Source organism: Aedes albopictus, chromosome 2 (assembly GCF_035046485.1).
Source record: "Aedes albopictus strain Foshan chromosome 2, AalbF5, whole genome shotgun sequence".
In the NCBI taxonomy this organism is placed as follows: Eukaryota; Metazoa; Arthropoda; class Insecta; order Diptera; family Culicidae; genus Aedes; species Aedes albopictus.
The window spans coordinates 503,145,162-503,157,943 of record NC_085137.1 but is presented as its reverse complement, the minus strand read 5'-3'; the positions used below and the strand labels follow the sequence as shown (position 1 = coordinate 503,157,943).

Here is a 12,782-nt window from a genome sequence, read left to right as displayed (position 1 = left end):
CGCATTTTACGCGCAGCTCGAACGCGAGTTCGATCGCTGCCCAAGCCACGACGTCAAGATCATCATAGGTGATTTGAACGCTCAGGTAGGCCAGGAGGTGGAATTCAGACCGACGATTGGTAAGTTTAGCGCCCACCAGCAGACGAACGAAAACGGCCTACGACTCATTGATTTCGCCGCCTCCAAAAATATGGCCATGCGTAGCACCTTTTTCCAACACAGCATCCCTTATCGTTACACCTGGAGATCACCACAGCAGACGGAATCTCAAATCGACCACGTTCTGATTGACGGACGGCACTTCTCCGACATTATCGACGTCAGGACCTATCGTGGCGCCAACATCGACTCCGACCACTATCTGGTGATGGTCAAACTGCGCCCAAAACTCTCCGTCATCAACAATGTACGATACCTGCGACCGTCACGGTACAACCTAGAGCGACTGAAGCAATCGGATGTCGCCTCAGCATACGCGCAGAATCTCGAGGCCGCGTTGCCAGACGAGGGCGAGCTCGATGAGGCCCCTCTAGAGCAGCGTTTCTCAAACTATGGGTCACGACCCACTGGTGGGTCGCGGTCTGATTTTTGGTGGGTCGCGAAAGTTTGGACGGTATTGTAATAAATGTCTCAATTCACTCATGTCAAATGATATACTTAGCCATTTCCTAATTTATAAATATTCCCTTCGAGAAACGGCAAATTAAAATTCAAAATTAGGTTTCTTCTTAACTCTATTCAAAGTTTTGTATCATACGTCCTAATCTGAAGTATATAGGATATTAAAGCTCTGTCTGTGTTTTCAAATCGATTCTGAAACTGCGAGTTTTCAATGAGAAATCTCAAGATAAGGGTGAAACTTCAGATAACAGTTGAAGTTTGCTGCAGTTAACATTTTCAGTTAGATTTATACTCCAAGTTTAGCAGTTAAAACATATAAAAAATTAAAACACCAAAAATAAAAAAATAAATACCAAATTTGGACAAGAAACCTTACCTTCACCGAACTTTAGTAAAGCCAAACTTAAATTCTGCTGAATGTCGATGTTTGGACCTTGGACTGGACCGGCGGAACACAGTTTATCGACGAGAAAATAAAAACCCGAACCGATTACAAAAATACTTAAAGGAATTCAATTTTATTGCGTCTGTTCTTTACAAGAGATTGTACAGTTATGATGACGGTTGCTTTTTTTCCAGATTTGAACATGTTCTCTCTCGTTCGTCTCGTCGTCTCGTCGGTCGGCGCGCAATCTGACAGTTGCGCAAGGTGTTCGTCACTGCAGGTATGATTGGCACGGTTGGGCGGCATTCACACGCGAACATCCACCCCCACCTTGAGGCACCAGTGCCTCAATCCGACGGTAGCACGCAGATCTTCTGTATGGGGCGTGAGTACTCCGCTTGACCACGCCGCAACGTAACTGTCCGGACGACTCCTGTCGAGTCCGGGTGTAGCTGGACAATACGCGCCAACTCCCAGTGAGCCGGTGGGGCATTGTCATTCTTGACTAGCACCAGCTGATCCTTCTCCACGTTGGCCTCGGTGGTACGCCACTTGCTCCGAGGTTGCAGGCTGGACACATATTCATCGCGCCAACGTTTCCAGATTTCGGTCGTGTGCTTGTGCAGAAGTTGCCATTTGTCCAAACGATTCATAGGAATGTGTCGAACATCTGGCTCCGGGATGAGATTGATTGGCTGTCCGACCAGGAAATGTCCTGGGGTCAACGCTTCGTAGCTGTCTGGGTTCGTTGAAAGTGGGCACAGTGGTCGCGAGTTAAGGCATGCTTCCACCTGCGCCAAAACTGTTGAGAGATCTTCGTACGTTGCTGCTTCGGAGCCCAAGACTGCGACCAGATGTTTCTTGGCGCTCTTCACCGCCGCCTCCCAAATGCCGCCGCGATGAGGCGCTGAAGGCGGGTTGAACACCCACTTTATTCCCAAGTTGGAGAGAAATCGTCCTGCTGCTTCGTTGTGAGTCTGTCTTGCACCTTGAATCTCCTTCAACCAGTGGTCCGTACCAACAAAGTTTGTACCGCAGTCGGACCATATCTCGTTCGGATGAGATCGCCTGGAGATGAACCGCTTCAGTGCACAGATGAAGGTGTTCGTCGAGAGGTCACTGGCAACCTCCAAGTGCACAGCCTTTGTGGCCATGCACACAAATACCACGATGTAGCCCTTGGTGGTTTTCACCCCGCGGACGCAGGATGCATGAACCTTCAGTGGACCGGCATAGTCCACGCCGACGTGTGTGAAAGCTCGAGTACCCGTCACCCGAGGCACAGGCAGGCTTCCCATGAGTTGTGTCGCTGTCTTCCCTTTGAGTCGCACGCAACGAGTACATCCTTGAACAGTAAGACGGACAGCGGTCTGCAGTCCTACCACCCAGTACTGTTGATTGACTGTTGCTGTTAGTAGATTGGGTCCCGCATGGAGATTTCGCAGATGAATGTCTCGCAGAAGTAACTCGGTCACTTTGTGGTTGGCTGGGAGAATGACCGGGTGTTTGACGTCGTATGGGTACGCGGAATTTTGCAAGCGTCCACCCACACGCATCGTTCCTTGGCTGTCGAGAAAAGGATGAAGGGCAGATAATTTATGTTTCGGTGGCAACTCGTTACCCTTCTGCAACAGTTCCAGTTCCGGCTTGTATGCGGCGTACTGTGCAGCTCTGGCCAGCTGCATCTTGGCATCATAGATTTCGTTCGGTGAAAGTCCAAGATTGAGGTTCTCGTTGTCCGCCTTGAGTGCCAACAAGAATCGATTGACGTACGCTAGGGTGCGCACGATGAGCGTGTAGTTCGAACGTCGCTCCAATAAACTTTTCTCGATGTCGTAGTTCGTTCTGATTATCGGTATCACAGTGTGAAGTACCTTCAACCGACGTAACTCCAGTAACTCTTCGTCGTCGACCTGCTCGACAGAGACTCGCTTCCAGTGTTCGGTTTCCGACTTCAATTCGTCCGGTCCACACCACCAGAGGGGGTGCGTTACCAGCTCGCCAGGTGTGAGACCGCGTGAAGCACAGTCTGCTGGGTTGTCCTCGCTTCGAACGTGATTCCAGCGATCACGTGGCAGCACTTCCAAGATTGCCGACGTACGATTGGCCACGTACGTTTTCCATTTGCGGGGGTGAGCGGATAACCATTGGAGAACGATGCTGCTGTCTGTGTATGCCCAAGGCTCCACCTCCAGATGGCTGAACGCCTGCATTACCGATTCCATCAGCGTTGATAGTAGAGCTGCTGCGTTGAGCTCTAACCTCGGTAGGGACACTTGTTTGATTGGAGCCACCCTTGTCTTGGCGGCCAGAAGATTCACCACTATGTCTCCTGAATCATTCCGCCCTCTAGCATACACCACCGCTGCGTACGCCAGTTCGGAGGCGTCCGAAAAACCATGCAACTCGATTTTGCCGTTGTAGTTGGGTGCGAATCGAGGAAGGTGTACCTGTTCCACTTGCTGAAGTGTTTCCTTGACCTCAATCCACGCCGATTCGACTGCCGGAGGTAGTGGATCGTCCCACGAGAGTTCGCTGAGCCACAGCTGCTGGAATATAATCTTAACCTTCACAGTCACTGGCGCCAGCCAGCCAAACGGATCAAACAACTTGCAGGAGTCCGAAAGTAGCTGTCGCTTGGTGTTCACGCTGTTTACATTGAGGCTGACCTTGAACGAAAAAGTGTCTTCTTTGGGCAGCCACCGAATGCCAAGTGCCTTGACTGCATTTGGCTGCTCTGCTAGCTTGACATCCACCGGTTCCTGTTCGTCCTGAGCTTCGTCCTGTAGTAACTCCGGGCAGTTCGTGGTCCATTTCCGCAGGTGGAAACCAGCGGACTCCAAAATCTCCACCACTTGTTGCTTCAGGTCCCTTGCTTTCTGCACATCCTGAGCGCCTGACAGAAAATCGTCGACGTACGTATCGAGTTCAATCCTCAGGGCTGCTTCCGGATACACTTCCTTGTACTCCCGGCCGGATTGCTTCATGGCTTCAATCGCTAGGTACGGGGCGCACTTGGTCCCATACGTCACAGTGCACAACCGATAGTGTTGGATTGGTTGATCCTCCTGCTCACGGAACACGATTCTCTGGAAATCACGATCCGCTGGGTGTACCACCACCTGGCGATACATTTTTTCCACGTCTGCCGAAAACGCTACCTGGTGGGTTCGGAAACGTAGAAATACCGAGAACAGATCCTGGTTGATGTTAGGTCCCGCCAGGAGTCTATCATTGAGGGACACTCCGCTTGACGACACGCACGAGGCGTCGAAGACCACCCTCAATTTGGTCGTCGTGCTGTCGGCCTTGACCACGGCATGGTGTGGAAGATAGAAACACTTGCTAGTCTCCACCTCCACCTCGTTTGCTGGCACCACCTCCATGTGTCCTAGTGCCAGATACTCGCTGAGGAACTCCGTGTACTGTTTGTGGAATTCCTTGTCCTGTCGAAAACGCCTTTCCATTGATCGCAATCGCTTGATGGCCGGAGTGAGAGATTCACCCAGCGCTGGCTTCGAATCGTCGAACGGTAATCGTACGATGAAGCGCCCGTTTCCGTCTCGTGTGAGAGTCGACCTGAAGAGCTCGGCGGCTGTCTGTTCAGAAGTAAGCTGCTGCGGCTTCGGAACCTCCTCCTGCTCCCAAAACATTCGCAAGGTCCGGTTGACGTCGAGCTCTGTGTGCAGATTGACGATGGATGCGTTGGCTTGAATTTTCGACGAGTAGATGGCTTGATTCCCCGACACAATCCACCCAAAGATCGTGTTTTGCGCCACGGGAACACCACCGTTGTCCTTGACTTGCCCTGGCTTCAGCAGAGCAAGAAAGACATCAGATCCCAAGATGATATCGATCGGTCTCGGCGTTTGGTATGCCGGATCCGCAAGGTTCTCTTGTAGCTGGTTGTCAAGCAGGCTTGGATGCACTCTACAGTGCTGAGTCGGAAGCGTCGAAGTGAGCCTTCCCATGACGAAGGCACTTGTCTGCAAAACGATCGCGTTTTCGAACCGGTTGGCGATCACCAGCTTCACCAGTCCGCGAGTTGTTCCTGCTGTCTGCTGCCCTAGTCCGGAGACCACCACCTTGCCGTTGGAGCGAGGCAGGCCGAGTTTCTGCACGCAAGCTTCGGAGATCAGCGACGCTTCGGATCCAGAATCGATGAGTGCACGGGCTTGAAGCAGCTCGCCGCCGCCTCCCCGCACACGAATGACAGCAGTAGGTAGAATGAACGCTTTCTGATGCACCTTTAGCGGAACCTGTGCCACCATCGAAGTGATGACAGATCCGCTCTCCTGTTGTTGTTCCGTTTCACTGTTTAGCACTGGTTTCTTCTTCACTTCTTCAATGTTCTTTTCACACAGCAGTGTGTGATGACGCTGCTTACAGTCATCATTCCGACACACTGCTTTTGAACCACAAAACTTCGCGGTGTGCGATGCCCGCAGGCAGTTAAAGCACAATCTCGCTTTCTTAACAAGTTCACGTTTGGATTGTGTGTCCATCTTTTTAAAGTCATCGCACTGAAATAACGGATGCTCTTTGGAGCATTTCGCGCACTTTTCCCCTCCTGCAGCTGAGTGCAGGGAATGCAACTTCTTCTCGCTCATTGTTTTCTTCACGGTTTCCTTCTTGACGGCTTCCCCTGTTGACTTTTTCGCAAACGCCGTGCAAGTTTCCAGGGCGTCGCACCGGTTATCCAGAAACTTCAGGAAATCGTCGAACGATGGATTTTCCTCTTCGATGATACGCTGCGCCCAGAGTGAACGGCTTTCCTTGTCGAGCTTTTCCAGCAGAAGATGGATGAGCCATGGGTCTCGCGTGTTGAACTCTTCCCCAAGCGCGTTCAGTTGGCGCACCACTTCATCGGAAGTAGTGACGAGCTTCCGCAGGCTTTCCGATGTTCCGGAGGTGACCACTGGCTGGTCCACGAATTCACGAACTAGGGCGAAGACCGTATACTTCTTCTTATCATAGACATTCGTGAGCGCCTCCCACGCTTCCATGTAATTAGCGTCCGAGATGGGAAACGAACTCACAAGCTGCTTCGCGCTGCCGTCAAGGAACGACACCAGATACTGCATCTTAAGGGAGCTGGGAAGGTCGATCCGGTTGTGAATGGTAGTTTCGAAAATGTCCTTGAACGACCTCCAGCTTTTTCTGTCGCCGCTGAATGTTGGCACGTTGATCGGCGGCAGCCGCACATTCACTAAAGGTGCACGATTCAACCCGTAATCTTCCGCTGCCGGGTCCCGGGTGCCTTGCGATTGATGTATGTTCGCTGTTTGTTGGCCCTCCAACAAGGTACGCTGGGCATTCAGGAGCATCTTCATCGCCTCTCGCAAATCGTTGTCCATGATCGTTCTTCCACTAGCAAAACTGGATGTGGAAGCAACTTCGTCCGGATTGTTGTCCGCGATGTATTTCTCCAAAATGTCTTTGGCTCGAAAATATGCACCATTGAACTCCTCGCGGAAGTTGTGCACGGAGGCAACCGCTTCTGGGTCATCCAGGCTCTCCTCGATACTCGACTGTGTCTTCCGGAAGTTTCCAGCAAGTTCCCGAAGCTGGTCGAGCCTTTCCGTTGCCTCGCTGCAGGACGCCTTCCGTTCAGCGAGTTTCCCGGCTGCTGCCAGCTCCCCGACCACTTGCACCATATGTGCGTTGCGAATTTTCACAAGTTTCTCCATTCCCGGATCGCGAAACTATCCGACGACGAAGGACCAATGTTTGGACCTTGGACTGGACCGGCGGAACACAGTTTATCGACGAGAAAATAAAAACCCGAACCGATTACAAAAATACTTAAAGGAATTCAATTTTATTGCGTCTGTTCTTTACAAGAGATTGTACAGTTATGATGACGGTTGCTTTTTTTCCAGATTTGAACATGTTCTCTCTCGTTCGTCTCGTCGTCTCGTCGGTCGGCGCGCAATCTGACAGTTGCGCAAGGTGTTCGTCACTGCAGGTATGATTGGCACGGTTGGGCGGCATTCACACGCGAACAGTCGATAATCTGAACTTTTATGGAAATCAGAATGAACTGTGATTTCAATTAAAATAGAAGCAAAATAAGTCTGCAAAATAAGTATATGACTGCAAAATAAGTATATGACTAAAAATATATATATGAAGTTCTGCAGAAGCATACAATTGCCAATATATCTACAAAGACTTTGTATAACTATTTTTTTAAATTTTGTGCTAGGAAACGTAAGTTTATCAAAACCTATGTAAGTTATAAAATGTATTTATTTAAAAAGTCAGTCCAAATTCGCAAAAAAAATGCGTATTTGATGAAAATTTGTGCTGATGGGTCGCTAAATTCTATACAAATCAAAAGTGGGTCGCAAGCTGAAAAAGTTTGAGAACCCCTGCTCTAGAGGACTGCTGGAGTACAGTGACAGCAGCCATCAACGATGCAGCCGAGAGCACCATCGGGTACGTGGAAAGGAATCGACGGAACGAATGGTTCGACGAAGAGTGCGGAACGGTTTTGGAGGAGAAGAATGCAGCGAGGGCGGTAATGCTGCAGCAAGGGACTCAACAGAACGTGAAACGTTATAAACAGAAGCGGAAACAGCAGACCCGCCTCTTTCGGGAGAAAAAGCGCCGCCTGGAAGAAGCGGAGTGTGAAGAAATGGAACTGCTGTGCCGTTCCCAAGAAACACGGAAGTTCTATCAGAAGCTCCACGCATCCCGCAACGGCTTCATGCCGCGAGCCGAAATATGCAGGGATAAAGACGGAGGCCTCTTGACGGACGGACGTGAGGTGATCGAAAGGTGGAAGCAGCACTTCGATCAGCACCTGAACGGCGTGGAGAACGTAGGCACGGGAGCCCACGGCAACGGAAGAAACGACGACGCCAGTGCAGCGGAGGACGGAAATGAACCAACTCCCACGCTGAGGGAAGTTAAGGATGCCATTCACCAGCTCAAAACCAACAAAGCAGCTGGTAAGGATGGTATCGCAGCTGAACTCATCAAGATGGGCCCAGAAAAGTTGGCCACCTGTCTGCATCGGCTGATAGTCAGGATCTGGGAAACCGAACAGCTACCGGAGGAGTGGAAGGAAGGGGTAATCTGCCCCATTCACAAGAAAGGCGACCATTTGGAATATGAGAACTTCAGGGCGATCACTATTTTGAATGCTGCCTACAAAGTGCTATCCCAGATCATCTTCCGTCGTCTGTCACCTAAAACAAATGAGTTCGTGGGAAGTTATCAAGCCGGCTTCATCGACGGCCGGTCGACAACGGACCAGATCTTTACCGTACGGCAAATCCTCCAGAAATGCCGTGAATACCAGGTCCCAACGCACCACCTGTTCATCGACTTCAAAGCGGCATACGATAGTATCGACCGCGCAGAGCTATGGAGAATCATGGACGAAAACGGCTTTCCTGGGAAGCTGACTAGACTGATTAAAGCAACGATGGACGGTGTGCAAAACTGCGTAAGGGTTTCGGGTGAACTATCCAGTTCATTCGTATCTCGCCGGGAACTGCGACAAGGTGACGGACTCTCATGTCTACTCTTCAACATCGCGCTGGAAGGTGTGATGCGACGAGCCGGGTTCAACAGCCGGGGAACGATTTTCACAAAATCCGGTCAATTTGTGTGCTTTGCGGACGACATGGACATTATCGCTAGAACATTTGGAACGGTGGCAGAACTGTGCACCCGCCTGAAACGCGAAGCAGCAAAGGTCGGACTGGTGGTGAATGCTTTAAAAACAAAGTACATGCTGGTAGGCGGAACCGAACACGACCGGATCCGTCTGGGTAGTAATGTTACGATAGACGGGGATACTTTCGAGGTGGTGGAGGAATTCATCTACCTCGGATCCTTACTGACGGCTGACAAGAACGTGAGTTGTGAAATTCGGAGGCGCATCATCAGCGGAAGTCGGGCCTACTACGGGCTCCAGAAGAAACTGCGGTCGAAAAAGATTCACCCACGCACCAAATGCACCATGTACAAAACGCTAATAAGACCGGTGATCCTCTACGGGCACGAGACATGGACCATGCTCGAAGAGGACCTACAAGCACTCGGAGTTTTCGAGCGACGCGTGCTAAGAACGATCTTCGGCGGTGTGCAGGAGAACGGTGTGTGGCGGAGAAGGATGAACCACGAGCTCGCTGCACTTTTCGGTGAACCCAGCATCCAGAAGGTGGCCAAAGCCGGAAGGATACGGTGGGCAGGGCATGTTGCAAGAATGCCGGACAACAACCCTGCAAAGCTGGTGTTTGCAACGGATCCGGTTGGCACAAGAAGGCGTGGAGCGCAGAGAGCACGATGGGCGGACCAGGTGGAGCGTGACTTGGCGAGCATTGGGCGCGTCCGACATTGGAGAGCTGCAGCTGCAAATCGAGTATTATGGCGGCAAATTGTTGATTCAGTATTATCATGAATTTGATGTTAACTAAATAAATGAATGTGTACAAAACTGGTATTGATCATCCTGCCCCACCTAGGGTGCTCATTATGCCCCACCCCCAAAACGCAACTCGCGATTTTATACGTTTTTAAAAACATACAATTTTACAACATTTATAACTTCATTCGGAATTTCAACGATTAACTTTTGTCAGTTTAGGTTTAAATGAGGATTGAACGTTAAAATTACACATTGGTTTCACTTAATTTACTGGATTTGGCGGCAAAATGCTTATAAGCTGCTCATTATGCCCCGCCTACCCCTAATGAGCGGTGAATGGAGCATGAGCGGTGAATGAGGTCCTCACGGTTACCACTCTAAAAATCATACAGTAATATCGATTACTTACCAACTCCTTGCAGGCCTCGTGGCCCATCTCTTTGGCAATGTCTAGTGCGGTGCGGTTTTGCGAATTTTTAATTTCGTAATCACAGCCAGATCTTAGCAACAGCTTCATGCACTCCCGCCGGTCGTGCAGAGCGCACAAATGGAGGGCCGTATTTTTGCCGGACATTTCCGCCGGCCCCGGAGGGTTCGTCTGTTTGTTCAGCCCCTGGGCGGTCATGTTTTGGATCAGAAAGTCCACTATGTGCAGCGTGGATCCCATCTCGCGCAGCACCGACAGGTGCAGTGCCGTTTCGCCGAAATCCTGTTTCAGGGGGATTGATTGATGCGTTGAATGTTAACTCCGTGGTTATCTATGACGAGGGGTACTTACCGACGATGGTAACACACAGGATAGGTCGGCACCTTCAGCCCATACTTGTAGCAGTTGGCCAAGATCCGCATTGATCACAGCTTGTTCGAGATCGCTTCTCAAGTCCCGATCGTCAGCACATGTACGCATAACGTACCGCTTGGCAATGTACTTTGCCCGTATGAAATCGTACCGTTCCTCCCTGGTGATGGAGAAACAGCTTGTTAGATACTTTGGAGTACATATTAAGTTTGGTGTAAAAGTAACTTACATTGAACTGTCCGGAGTCAACTTCCCGCTCCCCAGCGTGGCTTCCATCACCTCGTTCAAACTTGTATTACCCATGGCCCGAGCGATCAGCAGCTGCGCCGTCGTTAGATTATCCAACGTTAAACTCTGTATTCGGGAGTGATGCACTCCCAAATCCCGATGCACTCCCGAACACTGAATGCACACCAGGATGCCAAAGTTTAAACTGATCCAGGTAACGTCGTTCTTCGATCCACAATCGCAGCACTGGTCGTTCCCAGGGAGATTCTGGATGTACTTGATGACCGTCTTCTGCAGCTCGATTAGACTAGGACTCATCTGGGGGGTTGCGTGTTGGAATGCCTTGGCCAGTGCCTTCTCCTTGCAGTTCATCAGCACCGACATCCACGCCTTCTGGTCGGCTTCGTCCTCCGCCTGGAAGTGGTACGGCCGATTGTCTGTGTGGAAAAGATTTTAAGGTCAATTAATACTTAATATGGTAGAAAACCACTGGTATACGCCCTCATTTACTTACAGCTAATCAAATCGAATCCCTTCTTATCGTCCGACACCGGTTTGATCTGGCAGGTGAGGAGATTGACCCGGGTCGGAGCTTTGGTTTCATCTGCATGGCAGATATCCAGGAATCCATCGGCCGTCACCCGACAGCGTCGTTTTTGCCACACCCTTCGCACCTTGCCTTCGCTTTTCTTGAGCAAATGGCCGGATCGTGTCACCCCGTGGTTCTTATCGCCCTGCAACTGATGAAGCGAGTATCCTACGGCACCTTTATCGCTGGGAACGTTCTCCACCCGGTCGAAATCCGGTGAAGATCGTAGGAGTGTTCTCAGCTCTAGCAACTTCCGTCGTTCTTCATCCTGCTTGTGACGGATTGTCTGTAGTTTCACGCTCAGTTCCTCTATGTAGGTTCCAAAGTGTGCGATTGTCTTGAGACCGTCTTTGAAATAGCTACAATGAAATTGAAAAATCGCAATTAGTCATGTGAATACTTTAGGCGAAGTCAAGGGCCTACTCTTCCAAAGAACTATAGTCCATCCCTTTAACAGGGACATTCAATTCGTACGCCATGTGGCTAAGCATGATTGTTAGTGGACAGTAGCAAAGCTCACTTCATACTGAATCACGCTTAGCCACCGACCAATAAACCACCGTTCTTATCGAATCGATCAGATAAAAGAAACGACGCCAAGCCCACTTACTTGTTTTGAGCGTGATAGTATTCAACCAAGTGTTGCAGCAGCTCGATACCTTTCTTTGTCTTTATCTCGTTGAACTTTATCAGATACTGTAACAAAAAAAAATAACAAAAGTATGTACATAAGAGATTGCACCTCGCTTGTCCTTAGCGAACTTGCCTCGCACATCTGCAGCTGAAAAACCCGCCGCTCCTTTTCGATTTCCTCGGCAATTTCCGCCGGGGTCACCTCGGTTCGCATCATGCCGGCGTCCTTGGCCAGGGCTTTCTTCTCCTTCTCGATTTTCATAAACTTGGAATCGTAATCTTTGGCTGCTTTGTCGAATGGCCTCTTCATTTCGCCCTTCATTCCGCGCAGTTCGCTCTTCAGCAGCGAATCCACCGGGAACATGACGATGTTGTTGATGTTTTGCATCTGGAATGCACCGAACGAAGAAAAAAAAAAATCAAATTAGGGAATCATCAAAAATTGTTGTCTCGCGGTTGGGGATTTTGGGGAAAGCCAAATTGATTTTGCTTTGTCCTTCGTCCTTGCTTACCAGCGTTTTCATCAGGGCGCTGAGCTCTTTGGTGACGACGGAAAATTTCAGGAACGCAGCACCGATATCGGGCTCCTCTTTGGACAGGGCCACTGAACCGAGCCGTTCCAGGGCCCGCACCAGACACATCTCGTTGTCCACGTGAGCTGTAATAAAAAAGGGTGATTAATGAAAAGGGGTACTAGCAATGGTGATCGTTCTCGGGTTCGGTGCTACCCAAGTAACCACAAGCATTATATCATTGCACGAATTAGACTGAATATCAACCTTTGCAATGCAAAATGCAGCAATTCCACACTTGTCATGCAATAATCCTTTAGATTGGCATTATCAATGTAATGATGCATTACATTTTTCTTTACAATAGGGTGCATTAAATTGATTTACGATAATCCAATAATTCGACACTGCAAAAACTGAATAAATGCAATGTAAAAACTAGCAAAGGTTGCTCTAACAATACAATCATAAAAGCTTGGCTCTAATGGTAAACAAATGAAATCAAGAAGAGTGAACAAATTTACGGTCAACTCTAGCGGTCTTCACTTCTGGTTCGACTACCGACCAACTTAATCCCCGTTTGAACACCGAGCAAAGACTTTCTTCAGCAAAACCTTTTTAGAGATGACCTG

General features: G+C 49.7%; 1 protein-coding gene across 3 annotated transcripts in view; it reads right to left on the bottom strand.

Annotated features, from left to right (window-relative positions):
* Positions 1-12,782, bottom strand: part of LOC109409972 (arfGAP with SH3 domain, ANK repeat and PH domain-containing protein) — a 154,645-nt gene that overhangs the window by 34,063 nt on the left and 107,800 nt on the right. For 2 of the 3 annotated variants that reach the window (XM_029870339.2, XM_062854443.1), the window contains 7 exons: positions 12,151-12,296; positions 11,772-12,026; positions 11,616-11,701; positions 10,931-11,364; positions 10,418-10,853; positions 10,168-10,348; positions 9,799-10,098 (listed from right to left, as the gene is read on the bottom strand). In XM_029870339.2, the coding sequence (XP_029726199.2) occupies positions 9,799-10,098; positions 10,168-10,348; positions 10,418-10,853; positions 10,931-11,364; positions 11,616-11,701; positions 11,772-12,026; positions 12,151-12,296 (1,838 nt within the window). Of the gene's footprint in view, positions 1-9,798; positions 10,099-10,167; positions 10,349-10,417; positions 10,854-10,930; positions 11,365-11,428; positions 11,583-11,615; positions 11,702-11,771; positions 12,027-12,150; positions 12,297-12,782 lie in introns of those variants that run through there. The other variant, XM_062854444.1, reaches the window with a different exon arrangement.